This window comes from Trachemys scripta, chromosome 10, assembly GCF_013100865.1.
Source record: "Trachemys scripta elegans isolate TJP31775 chromosome 10, CAS_Tse_1.0, whole genome shotgun sequence".
Lineage (NCBI taxonomy): Eukaryota > Metazoa > Chordata > Testudines > Emydidae > Trachemys > Trachemys scripta.
In genome coordinates, this window is record NC_048307.1 from 66,029,530 (window position 1) to 66,049,078 (window position 19,549).

The 19,549-nt window shown below is 36.9% G+C and overlaps 1 protein-coding gene across 2 annotated transcripts in view; it reads left to right on the forward strand.

Moving 5' to 3' along the window:
- The first annotated feature begins 2,299 nt into the window (after positions 1–2,299).
- The window catches only part of FGF7 (fibroblast growth factor 7), a 58,830-nt gene continuing 41,580 nt past the window's right edge, over positions 2,300–19,549 (forward strand). Inside the window, exons 1-2 of one of the 2 annotated variants that reach the window (XM_034784165.1) lie at positions 2,300–2,560; positions 3,074–3,664. In XM_034784165.1, the coding sequence (XP_034640056.1) occupies positions 3,379–3,664 (286 nt within the window). In that variant the 5' untranslated portion in view covers positions 2,300–2,560; positions 3,074–3,378. The remainder of the gene's footprint in view (positions 2,561–3,073; positions 3,665–19,549) is intronic. The other variant, XM_034784164.1, reaches the window with a different exon arrangement.

A 19,549-nucleotide genomic window follows, 5' to 3' on the forward strand; every position in this document is an offset into this window, starting at 1 on the left:
TCAATCTTCTTGGTAACTTCTCAGGGCCCAAGATTAGAGATCATCATGGCATCACCAGGCCAATGGGCCATATCCTCAGCAGGTGTAAATCAGCACAGCTACATTGACTTCAATGGAAGCATGTTAGCGTACACTAGCTGAGGACATGGCCACATTTTATTCAGTGCTTTGTTGACTGATTTTGTTATGTTCCTAGTCTTACTTTTGCCACTTCTTAAAGTGTCCAATGGAGGCATTATGTTCCAGGCACTGTAGACCAGAACAAGTGCATGCCACTGGGTCTCTCCTGAAGGCATCAAAACATGAGGTTGGGCATTTGGGGACAGCGTATGGTAGGGTGAATTGGAATTGTGATAATCTAAGTTTCAGGGACCTTTCCTGAATCTGGGCTGTGGGTGTAAAAAAGAATTTCACACTCACCATGATTTTGAATGGGTTTCACACAATAATAGGGACTAACTAGTCAGAAATCTTGGGTGACTGAAGGCATTTTGCCCCTTTTTTACTTCCTCCCTCAATGCACCAAAATAAGCAGTTATGTATTCATTCATAAATGAAGTTACTGAATGATTATTAAATAATTGTTCAAAACTATAGTGAGTCAGTTTGTCACTCCATTTCATGTTTGGTCCTCTCTCTTGCTGTCCCTTCTGTGCTGGAGTCTCTGGTGCAGATCTGATGTTCCTACATGGGTCTCCATTGCCTCCTCATGTTAAAAATGCAAACTTGTAACAATTATGAAAATAATCTCTTAAGAGAATGAGAAAATATCTAATTTTCCTTCATGATTGTGGCCATATTTGCATGTAAATCATTGTTTTTTCAGGTAACAATGATGATAAAATAGAATTCCTGGGGTCCTACTCTCCCTCCGCAGGATTTGAGTAAATCTCATTGACTTCAAGTGAACACAGAGAAAGTAGCAAATGGGGAGTGCTCATAGGGAGCTCTGAAAGGAGAGGTTGAAGTATCTGAACTTTGAGAAGGGAAGTTACTCATATCCTCTGAATTTGTGTGTGGGTTGGAAGGATGGGAGGGCAGGCGGGGTGAAATACGGTCCCCTGGTGTCACACACTTGTGAGTGATAAACACAGGAACACTCCAAACTAAGTCCTGAATCATTAAACCCTCCTCACCACTAGGTGGCAAACATGTACCCTTAATGTTCCTAATGGCTATTAACTAGCTCAACAGTTCTTTTCAATCAAATTAAAGAATTCAATACACTAAATAATTATTCCCCACCTCTCCTGGGAAAGGTTGTGGATCAGGGTAAGCATGACTATGTTACAATTACAATACTATTTTCAGAGACCTACAGATACAAGTAATTTTCTCTTTATGACAGTTCATTACAAGATTTCCCCATTCCTGTTTAGTAAACTCTTACAGAGACATCTCTGTAAGATAAGAATAGAATTCATATTAAACAGGATAAAAAGGCACGGCTGTACTCAGTGGAATCCAGAGTTTCAATATGTTTTTATAATAGCTGGATTTCACCAAAAGCACGACAAGATTTTAAGGATGACATGGAGCAGAGTTTGGGTAGTAGACTGTTGACAAAAGTTGGAAATAAATATGTAGAAACAGCATGATAATACGTAGCTGTTATATTTGCCTCCCCAAAACTTAAGCCAACAGATCATCCATCCAACAGTGTGCTAATATGGATAACATCTGTACTACTGCAACTTTTAATTCTCATGCTGCAATTTCTAGGAAGTATTCATGGGGGAAATGTTGAATATCATTCCTTATTATATTTTTCTCGGATGCTGACAAAGGTCTAGACTGAACGCAATGTTTAGAACATACATTGTGGTTTGTTCATAACAGCCATTTAAATAAGAACCCTCTAGATTTTGTATGCAATTGTTCCTCATTTACTAGTCTACAATACAAAAACATGATACACAGTCCATAATAGACACCATGCCTACCACCCACACTAAGTAATGCACTTGGGTATTTCAGCTATTTAAAGGGAAGGATAGTAAGCAAAGTATGTACCCATCAATCTGTGTAAAAGATTTGGAGGAGAAATGAGGTGTGTGTGTTTTTGTTCCTAAGGAAAAGGGAATACTGAATTAAATCAAAGAACAGAAAAGCTTTAACTGACATGAAAAGTAATTTTATCCAGTGATCACAGAAATCTGTTTCTGGAAAGTAGGTACATACTTGGAGATTTAAAGCATAAACTATGTTTATAGCTCCCTCTGATGACCATTGGACACTACACAACATAAGTCTTCTTTTATTTTTGTTCATGCATTCAACTGACAGCTGACTGGTTAAATTCTAATTGCTTCCAAGTGAGGTCAGCAAAGGTATTTATCGAAAAGGACTGAACAACAGGCTCAACACACACACGCACGCGCACACACAAGCGCATACACACACCACCACTCTTGCGTGTTGATTTATGGAAACAATTATAATTCTGCTGAAGTCTTTCTGAGCTGAGAAAGTTTGTAGCTACAGTAGAGAGTCTCATGTTGCAAAAGACAGACAACAGAAATGGAATACTTGTGTATCCAGCTGTTATCAACAGAAACAAGTAAGTTATCGGTGCTTGATGTATGTTAGAAATAAGCTTCTTGACATTTTCTTTAAAAACAAAATCTAAAAGTAACTGAACTACGTATGTATAAAAATACAGTCCCATGAATATCTGGTCTGTCCTGACATTTAAACTAGAGAAGTGCAGACAGCCCTTTAGGAAGAATGTGGCTAACTGTAAAGGTATAGGCATGAAGTAATGAAATGTAAGAGATGCAATAGCATTTTACCATGTATGAGTTTTGTAACTCAGCTGAATCAACAGCTTATTTGAAAGACTTATTTCTGAGCTACACAAGGAATTGTACATAGTTCAAATGTGTGCTGCTGTCAAGAGCTTGTTGTAAGATATAATCTTGTGTGTGCGCTCGTGTATGTTTCTTAAAGAAGTTAAGTCACTGTATAAAGTTAGAAGATGTTTTGCTATGCTACAGTACTCATGCAGCATATATTATAGTCGCACACACGTAACAATTGACCATAACATTTATCCATGACACTTTTCTCATAGATCTTTTACTTTCAGTGCAAGCAGCAAAATCAAGTAGTACAGAAGGTCATGACAGCCAAGGTTATTATAACCTGTTTCTTTAAAGGATATCCTGACTGAAAAGATATTTAAGGAGCTATCCTGTTTCAACATCAGTAACTATTAAGGAATAAGGATCAGAATTCTGGAAGAGGAAGCAATCTCAATTAAACCAATCTACAACTCGCTGTAAAGACAGAAGGCAGGTCAATGACCTAGGAGCAACGATCTACTTGAGATTTAATTTTCATTATGTTGTTCATGAACACCCAGAACACCGCACTATAATGCACAAATGGATACTGACATGGATCCTGCCAACTTTGCTCTACAGATCATATTTTTACATTATCTTTTTAGTGGGCACTATATCTTTAGCTTGCAATGACATGACTCCAGAGCAAATGGCTACAAATGTGAACTGTTCCAGCCCTGAGCGACATACCAGAAGCTATGATTATATGGAGGGGGGGGATGTAAGAGTGAGAAGACTTTTCTGTCGAACTCAGTGGTATATGAGGATTGATAAACGAGGCAAAATAAAAGGGACACGAGAAGCAAACAACAACTACAGTAAGTGATGTCTCTGCTTTTGAAATTTGTACTGAAAGATTTTAAAATTTATGCATTGTTGGCTTTTTATCCCTTCATTTATGATGCTTTCACAATAATTTTGTATAGCGCTATAACCATTCTAATAGACATGTTTTCCAATTAATCATACAGCAGGACATTTGGTATTGATTTTAAAATGCGTCACTTTAAATAATACGTTACCAGTATGTTGTACATCTAATGTATTAGTTACAGCTGGTAACTATTAGCAAACAGAGCGCCTATTTTAACAAGTGAATTAAGGTTGTACATCTGAAAATATATAACCACATGCTCTATGCCCATAAAGTACTTATGAAACGTTAAACCACATTTATGTAGGATGCAAACAACCTACAAGCTCAGTATGTGTGATTGAACAATTAAAATATATTCAATATTAGAAAATTCAATGGAAAGTATTATGAAAATTGCCTTGCAAAACCATTTGCACAATTTGCCAGGCTAGGAATAAAACCTATTATTGCTTCTACAGCTCATTATTACTAGGATAATGAAAAAATATTCTCCTCTCTCACTTCCAAAAACATCAATCACCCAGAGAGGGTGGACATGTAAAATTATACTAAATATACTTTTAGCATGGACTAAGCGTGTTTGATAGTAATCCTGATCCACCTATATCAATATTTAAAATGATTTTCATATACAACTATTTTAAGATATTATGTTTGCACGCACTGATTTTACCCATTTGACAATTTGTGTACAAAATTGTAAATTTAGGCAAATACCACATCTACTTCAAGAAAACTGGTGCATAATTTATTTAAGACAGAAGAAAAATACAGAGAATTATACATTGTAGCACTTTAAATGAGAATAAGTACAAAATTATTATTGCTTTAAAGTGTCAGAGGTATATGTTGGTCTAGTGAACAGTGTTTATTAAACAACAAATTTCTGTCCTGTGATGCTTTTAAATGTTATTCTATTATTTTCCATATAAATTAGGAAGCATTATAGAACAGCAAAAAAAAATAAAAAAAAAAAATCTATGTGCGAGAGATGGTAATATTAGTAATTTTTCAGTTGACAATTTACTTTTTTTTCCCCAAACAAATTCTTATTCTTTTCAAGTATTGTACTGCATCATATTTACTTCATGATTATAACTAGCATCGGGCATCTTACATAACTCAAAGTTCTCTTTGCAATTTTTACTGTTTCTTTTTAAAATTTGTTTTTATACCAGTCTCCTTTTTTTCTACAGTCTATTACATCATGTATAACCATATGGCTTGGGAAATGTAAAACATCAGTTTATTGGCCATGGGCCAAATCCAGCGATTTTTTTAAGTTGGTTTTTAGTCAGGCAACCTCTCATTGACTTCCAGTGGGACATTGCCAGAGTAAAGACCACAGAACTATATCTACAAGTGAAATCCTGGCTCCCTGACTTCAATCAGGCCAGGATTTCATCCTAACTGTTTCTACATAAAAAGTATTCTGATTTTTTTTGCAACACTAATGCATAGTACAATCATATTTTATGTTTATTACTTCTATACTGTCTCTCTAGATGAGTTTATAGCATCACATTGCCGAATAATTATGAAAATTTGCTTTTCATTATACCTTGCTCTTTAATCAATATGTTGGTTCATAATTTAACATTATTTCAAATTCAAGTAAAGGCTCTTAATCTGTGATTCCATGTTTTTGCTGCATACTAATGATTTTAATAAGTGTTTATTTTAGGATTCAATTACTACTATCTAGGTTTTTAGTTAAATGTAGCATATTTGCCTCAAAGTTTGGGTTTTTTTGGCAACAAAATCCTCAATACTTTATCTACTAAATCAGGAATGCGATAAGGAGATGTCTCTGCCACATGTAATTTTACGCACAAAAAGGCGGGAGGTCTCCCAGCATATTAAATTTAATCTGCTTGCTGTACTTCATCTACTGCATATACTAGGAGATAATTACTTTAGTGCTTTTGCTGGATAAGCAGAATAGAGAAAACAATACACAGATAGAGGGCATGGGAGAAATCAATTTAGCAATGGTAACAGGGTAGTATTTTCAGAGGACTTCCTGTGCATTATCAAATCAAAATATAAATCAGAAGAAACTCACTTTATTTCCTCTTGATTTAATTCAGATGCCTACAGTTTGGGGTTTTTTGTGTGTGGGGGAGGCATACCCTCAGTGCAAATGAACATGAAAGAAATCTTTCTGAAGATATGTTTATGGCCATATACTAAACACATTTCCAGTCTGTGTTCTGATATGAAAAAGATTGGACTAATTTGCTTTCCCCAGCCAAATTTTATTTTTACAGCAATAAACTCAAACACCTCTTATTTTTACCTAACGTGTCTTTAAAATTATATCTATTACCTAAATGGACAAATCCACGTGTGTAAACTTCAATCATCTCTGTTAGGTGACTCACTAGTTTGCAATGCTCAGTGCTGGAAGTGGTAAACCAGACCATTCATTTTCTCTGCATGGATGAGACCCCAAAAGAGTTACATCAGAGTCAACCAGCTTCTGTGGCTGTCAATGATTCAGTTGCTGCTCTGAAAAATGTCTTCATATTCTATGCTGCCAGCCCCACTGTATAATCTTAGAACAATGCAAAAATATTTCTTTACATTTGAAAGAGGAAACCCCAACTTTCTCCCATAAGAAATAGAAATGCTGATGTAAAAACACTGTGGTTTCCTGTATCCTGAATGTAGGAGAGAATCTAAACTAGATCCTATCATAAAGCCACAGATGTAGAACACCCCTCTATCTGCTGGTTCACTATCAGACGCATGCGATAAACTCAGATTCAAGTAGGGAAATCTCATTGTAAATATTTAAGTGTTAATGTATTTTAAGTGTAAATGAAAGATGCCAGATTGACAGTCTTGCAGACAGAAATCAACACTTTATCCATATACCATGTATGTATTGTACAACATGGACAATGGGCAAAGCTTCCTCACAACTAGACATCTTTCATTGATGACATACCATCATGTTGCACTGGCAACTTGAGAAGGACGAAGTACATGGTGGTTTTCACATTAATCAAGATTATGGATCTGAGGTACCAAAGAATGCAAATCAATGACTGTGAGGAGTCAATAAGTAATAAAAACAGGGTCAAAAATCTAATACGTAATTCTTTGCACATGAAACTTCTCCTAACATATAGAATGTGGTCACAAAAATGTGGCCCTATGAAAAACATAGAAAATAGAACACATTCATCAAGCAGACTTTGATGTACAATTGTACATTGTTGATTGTTGCTACATGATAACATATTGAAGCAACTCCTTAATATTAATCTCAAATTCATGTCTCATAATTCAAAGTTAATTTGTTACAAATACTTATTGTAACAATTTAGTCAGCTTGGTTGAGTCCAAAAAATAGCACCCCCCCAAAAATCTAACCTAATCTTCACATCTTCTGTGCTAGCAAAGCAAATTGCTGAATTCTGGGCCAGATCAATGATGACCCCCCTTAGGCATAAGAAGAATGTTTATTGCACACACACATTTCAGTAAGGAGAACTTCAAATAAATATTTTAAAATGAATAGCTATTGAAAAATTGTAAATCATTTGGGGTTTTTTCCCCCTTGGAACAAGACCTTCTGTATCAAACATCTCTAGATCTGCTGGTAGAGACCCATCTCTTGGCCATACAGCTGAAAACTACAGAGTAAATTTGGTCAATCATAAGATAGTATACTCCCCAACATTAGGCAAAGGAAATCATTCCGCATCTGACAGAAATAACCCCACTCTTCAGGCTCAAAGTTGAAGTGCAGGGTAAGAGCCCAGAGCCTCTCACTAGAACACTAAAATAATCATCAAGAGAAAGATGTGAGGCAGAAGCCTCAGCCCTTCAGAATATTTAATTTCAGTTTTGTTTTCCACACCCATTTACTGTACTTTGCCCAAGTTTGCGTCTCCGAGTCAACAGTCAAACATTTCTCTCCATTAATTACAGAGAGAAACTGGCACATGAAATACAGACTGAGAAGGTATTCCTGTCTCAGTAACAGAATGAGGCCAAGCAAGTGGAGCAGAGAGGTGTGGGATAGATCTCTTAGTGATCAATTGCTACCTTTTGAAATAAATTTAGCTTCCCCTTATTACTGCTTGATCTTCCTATCATTTCAATTCTAATTATGGAAGTCTTGCAGATGTATTAGTTTTTGTGCAAAATTGAGTCAAAATAAGCTCTGTTTTTGACTTCCATCTGAAAGGATTTACAAGTAGGACTGGATGACACTAGGAATTTACATGCTCTGTTGGTCTTGAAGTTTCATTCTGAGGACAAATGGCTTCTTAACTATTGCAAAAGCCTCCCCAGAATCTTGAATCATAACCATTTAAAAAAGGGAGAGAGTTTTTAGATGTGAATTTCCAGTATCAAGCCATCTCTCAAACCAGGAAGTACCTTGTCTCCCACCCCCATTCTGTTTTGGATGAGGCCAAAATTCCTCCAAGAAATGAGGTTCTAATGAGATTTTAGCACAAAAAGCAGAAATGTCACACACAAACTTAGCCTTGTGAGACTTCTACTGTTTTGGACAAAATCTTATAAGAACATTACACAAGATTCAGCATCATTAATCAAACCTAAACTCTAGCCCATATTGAACCTCAAACCTGAAACCTCACCTCCTCCAACTCTAAACCCCACCACACTGAAAATTAACAAATTTAATCTAGAAGTGGACCAAACTGCTACATACTGTATACCCACATGCACAAAAAGCCAACATGATTGCATTGTTAACACAACTGCCCTGGCACCTTTAGGCAGGGGTGGGGTGTTTGGCTGGCTGGCCGAATGAAGGGAACAGTGCTTTATGGCTGGGGGGAGGAGATGAAAACTGCTGAAAACGGTCAGCGTGGTCGCTGACTCATCCCCTAGGAATGCAAGATTTAAAAGGAGCAGCTCTGCACCTGAAGCCTCCCTTTTACACAGAGCAGGCTGAAGCAGGACCCACCCTCCTTCCCCTTTAGGTGGTAAAATACCAGATTTGGTCAAGACCTGCAGTGGGCATTACGCTAGCCCCCTCTTTATTAGGGGGGCTGGGAAGGAATTTTTCCCTTACCACCATATTGGCTTGGGTACAGTTGGGTTTTTTTTGGCTTCCCCACAGCAGGTTCAGGAAGGGCTCTGTTCATGCATGGCATGAAGGACGGTAGGCTATATGTTGCAACTCATTATTTAAGTGTAAGGCAGAGGTCCAGTGCAGGTGCTCCATAGGAAAAGTGTACAGTGACCAGATAAATGGCTTGGAAAAGGACTTAAAAAGACATGTTCGCTAAAGGAACAAATGGGGGTGGTTGGGGAGTCCTATGATTGGTACGGTAAGGAGCTAACCCCCCATTTTTATAGCCCACCTTAACCTTCCTATGAGGGGTGGTGGATGGTAAGGTTCCAGCAATGGATTTGCTGGAGGACCTGGATGGAAAAAAAGAGGGGGAGCTGGTAAAAAGCCCCCAGGTAATTACAGAACAAACACGGGGTTACCTGCACTGTACACTTTTATCTGCTGGGCAGTCGCAGATATCTAATAATAAAGTTGAGGCCTGATTAAACCCATGTCAAATACCTCCTGTACTTCTTTTGGTATAGCCAGACAATAGAATAAAACTATATAAACTGGTATGCAATGCCAAGAATGGAAACTCAGGTTTAATTGGGTTCCAGCAAATGTGATACAAAAGACATACAAGGCTGAACCATCTTGTAATATCTCCTGCTGATCTGTAGACATATCCTAGATTTAGTATAGAAAAGGCATAGATTATAATCCAAAGTATAAAAATAGAATGACTGTATCTAAGGAAACAACAACCAGAAAACACCATGATTGCCAGGTAATTTTATCCTTAATCTAGATCAGATTTTGAACTACCTTTCTCACTGGCAAATGCTTATTCACATAAGTCATATTGAGCCAAACTGCTCACTATTTTGAATAAGAGGTTAAGAGTTTGGCACTCCATCATATCCTGTCTCACCTCAAAACATTCTTGAAAGTGGAGGAGATTGTATCTGTTCCACTTGGGAGAGTTTACAATCTCTCTTAATGAACAAATTCCAGAACCAGTCTACCTATAAAAAATTAAAAAATTAACTTGAAATGTTTCTAAAAAAAAATGTACAAATTGTTGTTTCTCCTTTAAATCAATGGGTAAAGTACTTCCTTCCACAAAGAAGTGGAAAGTGGAAGCGTCTTTGAATTAAATTTTATTATTGCTAGGGTGGATTAAAAAAAAAAATCTTTATTTTACATGGTTGTATGACTCTGGAACTTAGAGTAAACAACCTAGAGTTTTCTTCTAAGATCTGGAGCCTTTCATATGATAAAGTTAGAGCTGGTCAAAAATGAAAACCCAATTTTGCAAACTAATTTCAAAATTTTGATATTTTAATTTTTTCATTTTGATGTGTTCAAAATTGACCCATTTTTTCACTTTTTAAAAAAATGTATTGAATTTAAAAATACTTATAGAATACATTACTGATAAGGTTAACAAAATGGCAATCAATTTCTTTTCCCAAGAACTTTGCTAGTAAATCTAAAAAAAACCATTTTGATGACATTTTTGATAATCTCTGATAACCTTTTTGACAAAAAAATAAGGCACATTTCTGGCAAAAAAAATTTCATAATGTCAGTATTTAACAAAAATTATTTTTGATGAAGACTTTTTTTATAAATACTGTTTCCTTTGAAAAGTTTTGACTAGCTCTAATGAAAGAACAGGAAAAATGAAAGGTATTTGTTCTAAAGAGCAAGTTTCTCCTATTATCCAGTTTGCCTGAACAATCTATCCTTTAAAAATGTCCTATGTAAACTGAAGCTGATTTATGCAGATTTAAAACTACAGCCCAGCCATGATCTCTGATGAAAGTTCACCCCCTTCTTCTATGTATCCTCCAATTTTCCCCTTTGAAAGAAAACAAATAATTTAAAAAATAGATCTTTTTAATCCATGGATACTGAAATCGCTACAGGAATCAGCATTATTTTAAACAGTAATGATGATTTTAAATAGTTTATTTTATTTTTTTACTTTAAAATATTAGATGTTCGATCATATGATTGTATGATGATACACATTTTTATTTTGTTATTAAATTTACACATAGTATAAAGATTGGTGAGGATTCATTTCGCTATCTAATTATTGGGAAGGTTTATCTTTAAAGGATATTATATTTCAAAGGCAGCATTTCAGAGTCCCTTACCATATTCTTCTCAACAGCTATGGATAAAATTCATAGTTCCCAATGGGTATGTGCCTGATTTAATGAAAAACTCAGATGTATACCCTACCCAAATGGGAAATCCATGAGTGCACATTGCAGTTGAAGTTTTGCAAACATTGAAGGTTTAATTGAGATCCAGGACTCAAAGCATGATAAACTCTAGTCTGAGTTTGCCTCAGACTTGAACTCTAATGGTCACTCTTGTAATTTATTACACTGGAGAAAGTGTTTCATATATATAGCAATATTTGGGACCTCTGTCATATAGACCCCAATTTTCTCTCTAGAGCACTCCTGTAGCTGTGAGCGGACCTAAAGCCAGTAGATCTGGCCATTTGGCTATTTATCTTGCCTAAGAAAATCCCAAGTGGAGAAGGACTACTCTAGTGGTTACTACTAAATACTGCCCCCCGACACATACACTCTCTCTCGGCAGCCAGCGAATGGGGGCATAGCCAGTAGAAAACCGATATGGCTGGGGTACCCCTGCATCCAACTTTTCTCTGGGATCCATTGGCAGCTGGTTCAAGAGACAAGTCTCCATGCTGCTCTAACTTGTTCTGGGACAACTGGTACCTAGCAGCCCCAGGATCATAAAGGTCCCTTAAAGACACTTGAGCTGCATGCTCTTCAGATGGCCTGAGAAATCTGTGCCATAACCTGTGAATCTCCACTGCTTTATGTATGGCATGGTTCTTAACACCTGTGCAAAGTGTGTGTAAAATACTACTAAATTAGAATGGTAGCACTTATACTCACTTTGCTCTCACTTTGCACAAGTGTAAATGACCACACAAGGAGCAAGGCTGTGGAGAATCAAAATCCTAGAGATATCTTGACCATGTAACTGCAGTAATAACTGAATCTTTCTGTACTTAATATTGAACTCCGTGGCAAGTGATGAGTTTTTAATGACTCCTCAGTGTAGTTTCAGTTGCAGTTGAAGAATATAGACATATATTTTTAAAAGGATAAATTACTTTGCCTCCTCTCAACCTAGCCATATTTGTCAGTGTTTACAATCTGTTAAGTTATCTTGGGTCAACATCTCACATTACTGCACTGAGCTCACCTTTTCTAGGAAAATACATGGAATGAAATGACATTTCTCCATTTTGTGGGGACATGTGGTCTAGTGGCACTGGACTGGGTATCAGGAGGCCTAACATCGATTCCAGTTTTTCCAACTTACTTATTCAGTGACCTTGGGCAAGTAATTTTATCTCTGTTTCTCCATCTGCAAAATGGGGTTTAAAGAACTTTAAGATTATGGATGAAAAGCCCTATAAAAGCTGACAATAAAAGTAGTATTGTTATATGTAGTAAATACCTTTTACTAAAATGACATATGTTGAATCAGGAGCTGGAAAAAGCTTAATGAGGCATAATTTACTATCTATACTAGAGGAGTATACAGTTTCAATTGGTATCCCAGTGCAATAAGTATTTTTCCAGATTGCTATATAGAAATTACAGTACTTTGGTAGTCACTTTGATTCCTAATATAGTCTTTGTTGGAAGGCATGGGATCTCCTTGTTTGCCACTTCAAACTAGCTGTGTTGTTTGAATTGTTGAAAGTAACATTTTTAGATTTGTTGGGTCTTTGAGTACTGAGTAAATGGGACTGTGTGATTTATTTATTTTTAACCTTGGAATTCTGTAATATCCCAGACATCTGTAAGTATGTACTCATAATGCTCCATGTTTCAAGATGTATCACATAGTAATATACTATGGAACACTTTTCTCATCACTGCACAATTAATTTAGGCAAGTAAAGAACATTACTTTCCTAGCATGCAACATTGCTTTCTTGCATAATTGACCATCTATGACTATATTTAGGAGCTGAACTTCAGCTGTCTATATTAACCATTGACTTTATTGTTCATTTTGACTTCTGGATACGAGCTGATGGAAGTGTCATATGAACTGACCAGTAAGTTAGAAAAAAATTAAACAAATGTTAACAGTGAAACTGAGTTTCATACAGCAAGAGCACAATAGAGGTTAACAATTATAGCTGCTGTATTGTCAGACTACAAGTTTCATAATGCATTACATCATTTGTATGCATGGAAAAAGTTGTGTGTAACAATTGGTGTTGAAAAGCTGGAAATGGATATTCACAGATGTGGCTGACAACCGCACGCATAACACACAGAGGCAGTAAAAATACTGTTGCAATCAATATGCTTTATTGACATGTTATGCATTTAGCTTGTGAAACGAAGGACAAGGTGAAGTTGAATTTATAATGGGATTTGTTCTATAACTCCCATGTACTGCTTACTAAATTAACCTAACATTCATAGGATTTATCAACAGAACACCAGGTATTCTAAACGTAACCGTCTAGCTGCTCAGCTAGTGTATGTTTGCCTAGCCTCATTAAAATCAATGGAGTTATGCCAGTTTATCCCATCTGAAGAGCTTTTTATCTTGGGAAATAATATTTTAAATTATTGTTATTAAATTATAGTAGAAAATAACATTTCAGTATGTTATATTTAGTTTATAGATCAGCATTATAATACAGACATTTGACACAGTATCTCAGCTTCTCACTTTTTCTTGTGGATATTTCTGTAAAATATGATTTTCTGTCTGTGTAAGCATAGCTTCCATTTCAACTGGCTATAATGGGAGCTGTAATTCAATGCTAGGACCCACCTGCAGTCCACCTGTGGTAGCAATAGCAGCAGCTGTAGTATAAACTGTGCTCATGCAGGCTAAATAGGGCTAGCCAAAAGACAGGTAAAATGACTGAGTTCTGTCTACACTACAGCTTCCCAGGTTGCTACCACTGGCAGTGAAATATGGCTCCCATTTTTACCAGTCTAGGTAAGGTTATAGGATTGGATTTAATTTGCTGTAACTAGCTTTTGCTTTGGGAATGGGAAGCGGGAAAGCATCTGGGTTTTCACTTGACATTCTAAGCTTATTTTAACATTTGTAAGCATAAGCAATTTTTAACTGGATTTAGTAGCTCTGCTATGATTTTCAGAGAATATGGGGATAGTTAAGTAGGCATAATCCTATATTGGGAATTTGACACTTAAGGCTGAAACAATAGGCTGGCATGACAACACGATCCAGACATTTGGTTTAACAAAAAACATGCTATATGATTTTTTTTTAAGCAGAATATCATCCAAAGGAAATCAGAGTCAGGGTGTTAATAAATCAATGTGTAACCATAAGTGTAAATAAGGATTGTGCCCACTTTCATAACCCTTGTAACCAAAATAATATCTGCTTCAGAGGCAGCAACGATCACCAACTATCCTACTCTCATCAGTTTAATCCAAACTCAGTACATTTTGGTAAACAGACCAGTTAAGTTTTTGGATGACAAAAAAATCCCCTGCATTGCTACATGAGCTTTTAAATATTTTTTCATAGAAGAAATTTTAATAAATATGCCTCACTTTACTTCCATTTCTTCCACGTCTAGCTTGCTTTTAAATGTGTTAATAGACACAGGGAGGTGCTGTAGACTTTGAAAAGAAGCTGATCAAACTTCGTCTGTCTTTTTATTCTTGATACATTGAAACTGCATGCATGACACATTTCTAATTATAAAGCAGTGTGCTCAAAAACTACAACTAATGGGAATTGAGTTTGCACCAATAATCTAACAATTTTAGAACAGTGCATTGATTCCAATTTTTAAAATTTGACATTTAAATATTTAAGTGGCTGTGTACACTACTGTCTGTGAGTAAACCACTGATTACTGGGAATTTGTTAGAGGGGAATTATGCAATTTATTATCTAGGATTGAAATCCTAGGAACAAATTTTCAAATGTTACACCGGCCAAATTTACATATGCATCTCTAGTGCTTGTAAAGCCTACAGCTGCTCATGGAAAATAGGATCATTGAGCCCTAAATTGCCTCCTTGTGTTCACAGTTATAAATGATGAATGGGCCAATGTAGGACTTTATGTGCATATCAGTTGTGTGGAAAAGTCAGCACAATCTTTGATCCCTAACTATTGTGTTACAACGATCTTTAAAACTGGTATAATATCAAAGATTGTGTGTCATTCCTTCGCATGGTCGACAAACTCAGAGGTAATATCTGACATATTAGGTTAAGTGTTTCTCTGTTTTACATTGGCATACAACAGAATAAGCCACTACACAGGCTTATTAGCTGATCCACTGGGTGATAAGATGGCAAAAGAGGGTGATACTGGCTTAAGAGAAGAGGAGGGCAAGATAGCCAAAGGAGGCATCCCTACTGCCACAAAGTCCTGGTGAAAACAAAAGCCGCACTCTCTGACAGGAGCTCTGAAGGAGGGTGAGCGCGAAAACTGAACCCCACAGAGTGAACATGATGCTGACAGTATTGACTTGGCTATGTTTTCTAGCAGAGTGGTTTGCTTCTAAGGGCCACCTGCTGAGCAAAGGCACAATTCAGTCTGGTGAAAAAGTCAAATGCAAAACTCTCCACAACATTTAGGCTTCACATGCAAGGGCTGCCACCAGTGCTGGAGAGTAGCATTTCAGAAAGGCAGCTTCAGTCAGCAGGTGGGGTCTTCATAGTGGCCTAATAGTTTGGTGAGGAATAGGATAATGAGGAAGGACCATGCAGCTGTGATTGTTGGACTTCATAGCTGAAATGAATTTAACCTCTTTGGAGCCCTCCTGATACTTACTTCACTGACCGCTGAAATAACCTTTAGCAACAGATTGAGTATATCTATGATAAAGTAAATGGGGCCCATGCATACAAGTATTTTATGTTTAGCTACAAAAAAAACAAAAAAACCCCACAAACGAACAACCAGGCTTGGTGCAACTTCATAGAGCTGCTCCCAAACTAATTGGTTACAAAAAGATTTCCCCCACTGAGACAAAGTACAGGTCTGTCTCATCTTACATGGGGGGTTCCGTTCCACGGTTAGCACGTAAAGTGAAAACCACGTATAGTCAAAATTACATTGAGTTCAATGGAGGGCAAAATCGCCCGCACTACAGGTACAGTATTGAAATTGTTGTTTTTCTCTTTTTTGGGTTTTTTTTTTTTTTTGGCCGACCGCGTAAAGCTGAAATCGCGCATATTAAATGCGCGTAAGATATGACAGACCTGTATTACAAGACTCCCCTCTTGGAGTGTCCCTTTGCAGAAAGACACAGCATGACAATGCTCGTCAGTTTCCCCACGACAATCTTCAACCAAGGTACTTTAAAATACTCAACTCCTTCTGGGGTCAAAAAGGACAGAAATCAACAAAATAAAGGAGCCTGTAGCCCCCTCCCCCAGCTCAGCTTCAGTCCCCTTCTTTAGAAGCAGACTCCCAATAGGCTGTCTCACTGGCAACACCAGTGCTACAATCAACCCAACCATCCAGATCAGGTCTGTTCTCTCACCAAGGGCATCCAGCAGGTCTTGGTGCTTAGCCAGTTCCTAGCTCAAGCCTGGTTTCTTACCTCATCTTCTCTCCTCCCCAGCCAGGGGACTCTGCCCTACTCAGGCTCACTCTACATTTTCAAGTAACCCTTTTCAGGCAGTTCACGGCTACTCAGGCTCTACAGAGCCCTTTGCCCACTCTTCTTACAGACAGTTCCCTGCCACAATTTGCTCCTCTGGAGGCTAACTTCCCCCTAAACTGTTAATCCTTAGGGCTTTTTCTCCTCTTTGGCTTATCTGCTACCTCTGTGCTAGCTACAGAGCACACACGTGCCAGCTCTTTCCTTAAGACTCTAGTAGAATGTCCCTAGAATTTCCTACCTGCTGCCTCTTCCTCCTTTTAAGTCCCACACCCTGCACAGGTGTAGCAGGGTACAGCTAACTGAACAGTTCAACAGGGCTGACTGGCCCAAGGCCTTCTGGCCCTTAAAGAGGCAGGCCACCCTTTTAAATGAAGCCTTTCTTTTTTTAATAGCAGTCCTAATAGAAATTAAGTATCCTGAAAAGAGTAATGCTGGCCAAAATTTCCTCCCTCACTTACCTTCCCCCACCCCCAAAAATAACACACACAAAAATATGTTGTAATGTCTAATATATCCAAGCTATTGCCAAGCATGCCATATAATGGCTGCTGCATTTACAGCATTAGTGTATTCCTAAAATTGCACTAAGCAATTTAAATAATCTAGAAGACACCTTAAGAACTAAAAGCAAAAAGCTGTGGATAAAATTTAATAAATTGGACTCTGTTCTCAATGATTTGGCTCTCTGCATTATTTTTCCTAGTAAATAATAACTTTCCAACTTTTATTCCACAAAGTATCTCCATCTGTCTTCACATAATTTGGCTTGGAAACATTTTGTTTACTTTAGTAAATTGTGATCAGTCAGTATAGGTTTATATTGTATTTGATACATCTTGCTGACATTTACTAACTAATAATAATATTTTTACATTCAATATTAAATTTCTTGGGAAAGCCACAAATATAATGACAAAAATTCTGTGTATAAACCTGCCTACTCTGTTTTAGGCAATGAGCCAGTCATTCCCCTCTTTTCCATAAATGGCATTAGATCCAAAGAGAGAACAGAAAAACAAGCAAGAAGAGTTTCTTAACCAGTATGTCAGAAAGGCATAAAAAGACTCACAAAATCTGAAATTGTTAGCAGGTTTGTTCTTATTCCTGTCACACAATATACTCACACTTTTCTCATCATATGAAAAAATATGAAGTACTATATCTAGACATTTGAGAAAGGGAAACATTGAATTTATTTCTGAAGACTTATGCCAAAATATATGATTACAAGAACACTGTTCCAAAGTTGTCAATTCATCCATCTAGTAAATATATCAACATAGCAATTACATTCTGGAATTAAAGTGTAGACACCTGAATGTCCAAATTAATACACTGATGCACAAACTACTTGATTGCACATATTTGACTCAAGCTGACATACCTTCATTTTTTTGGCTGTTTCTCTATGTGACTTGAGAAATATATTGGTTGTAGCCATCAGTTTGGAGAGAGTATAATGGCAAATGCAAAAAGAGTTGATAATTACCACACCTTTCTAGGAATTAAGGAAACTATGTAAATTAACACATTTTGCACTCAATTATTGTTTTGTCTTTAATTTGAATAAATCTATTGTATTGTCCTGTTATATTTTGGGGGTATAGTATGAACTACTTAATGTGACAGTTTCTAAAATTACACTTCCATCCAGATTCTAAAGGAACAGGGGGAAAACAGGAAATGTACGTAACGGCTAGGTTGCTGGTTTAAACAAAAAGGTAACATTGGCACTACATGCACCAATTCTAGAATTATCCAGGTGTTTTATGATATGAGGGGTAGGGGGAAAGGCTTGATCTAGTAATCACCTGTGAACAGTGTGGACCTGATCCAGTGAAAGTACTTAAGCATGTGTTTTAAATTCAAGCACATGAGTAGACCCATTGGCTAGAAAATTAAAGTAGAAAATAACCTTGTGAACTGGAAGGAAGGCATATCTTTTCCTGACATATTGGAGAAATTGTTCAAAAACACTTTATCATTGGGACAATATCACCCCTAATGTTGGCAAAATTTTAATAAACACGAATAGAACATTTCAGGATTAGATCTCCAAGCATTTTACAAATATGAATAAGTATCATTCCCACCTCTCATTTCCCCAACCCCTTTTTAATTTTTTTTTAATTTTTAGAATTTTGAGGTATGGAGGTATTAAGAGGTGCATTTTCAAAAGCATCTAAGGTATTAAGGGGTGCATTTTCATAAGCACCCTTATGCTCCTAAGGACTTAGGAGGATAAATCCATATTCAAAAGTGATTTACTATCTAAGCCTAACTGCAAGTCAATGAGACTTATGCTCCTAAATCACTTAGGCACTTTAAAAAATATTATCCTAAGTGAGTCGCCCAAGGTTACACAGTCTGCAACACGATAAGCAATAGAACTCAAGTCTCTGGCCAGGGATCATATTGTCTCCATAAATTACACAAAACAGATTTTTGTAGGGGCTAGATTAAACTGCATGCCTGATATTTCAACAACAAAAACAATTTTTTATTCATGAATTTATATTATTGGCTCATTTTTGCTAACTATATCCCCTTTCAGTTTAGGGGTAACCCTGTCCACATATCAGAGGAATTAACAATTACCCTTTCTGCACAAATTACACAGGAAAAGCATAATTTTCCCAAACAACTACATGAACTTTGAGCCTTGGAGGAGTGTCCTCCCCAATACAACAGATATAGGACAACATACAATACTGTTACCTTCACATAATTGGACATTGTAATTACTGAAGAGTTTGAGGTCATGAATTGTGAAATGATGTATTAGTGATCTCATTCTGAAGATCAATACAACATTCATATGGTTATCCAAATATTTAATATTTTAAGTCTGTTATTTTCACAATGCAGTTACAGGCCTATATTCTCAGTTGAGCCCCGTTTCTCCTCAGCTGGGCAAAGTGGGGATGCAAGCTACAGCTCCCGATCATGCGGATGATTCTATGCTGGCTCCAGACCCAGCATAGATTTATTTATCCTGCCTTGCTTTCATCCTCAAAAGGCCATCTGCCAGCTGTGGACAGAAGACAACACCTTGATATGCCCTCTGTGCTAGTGGCTTCAGAGAGGGT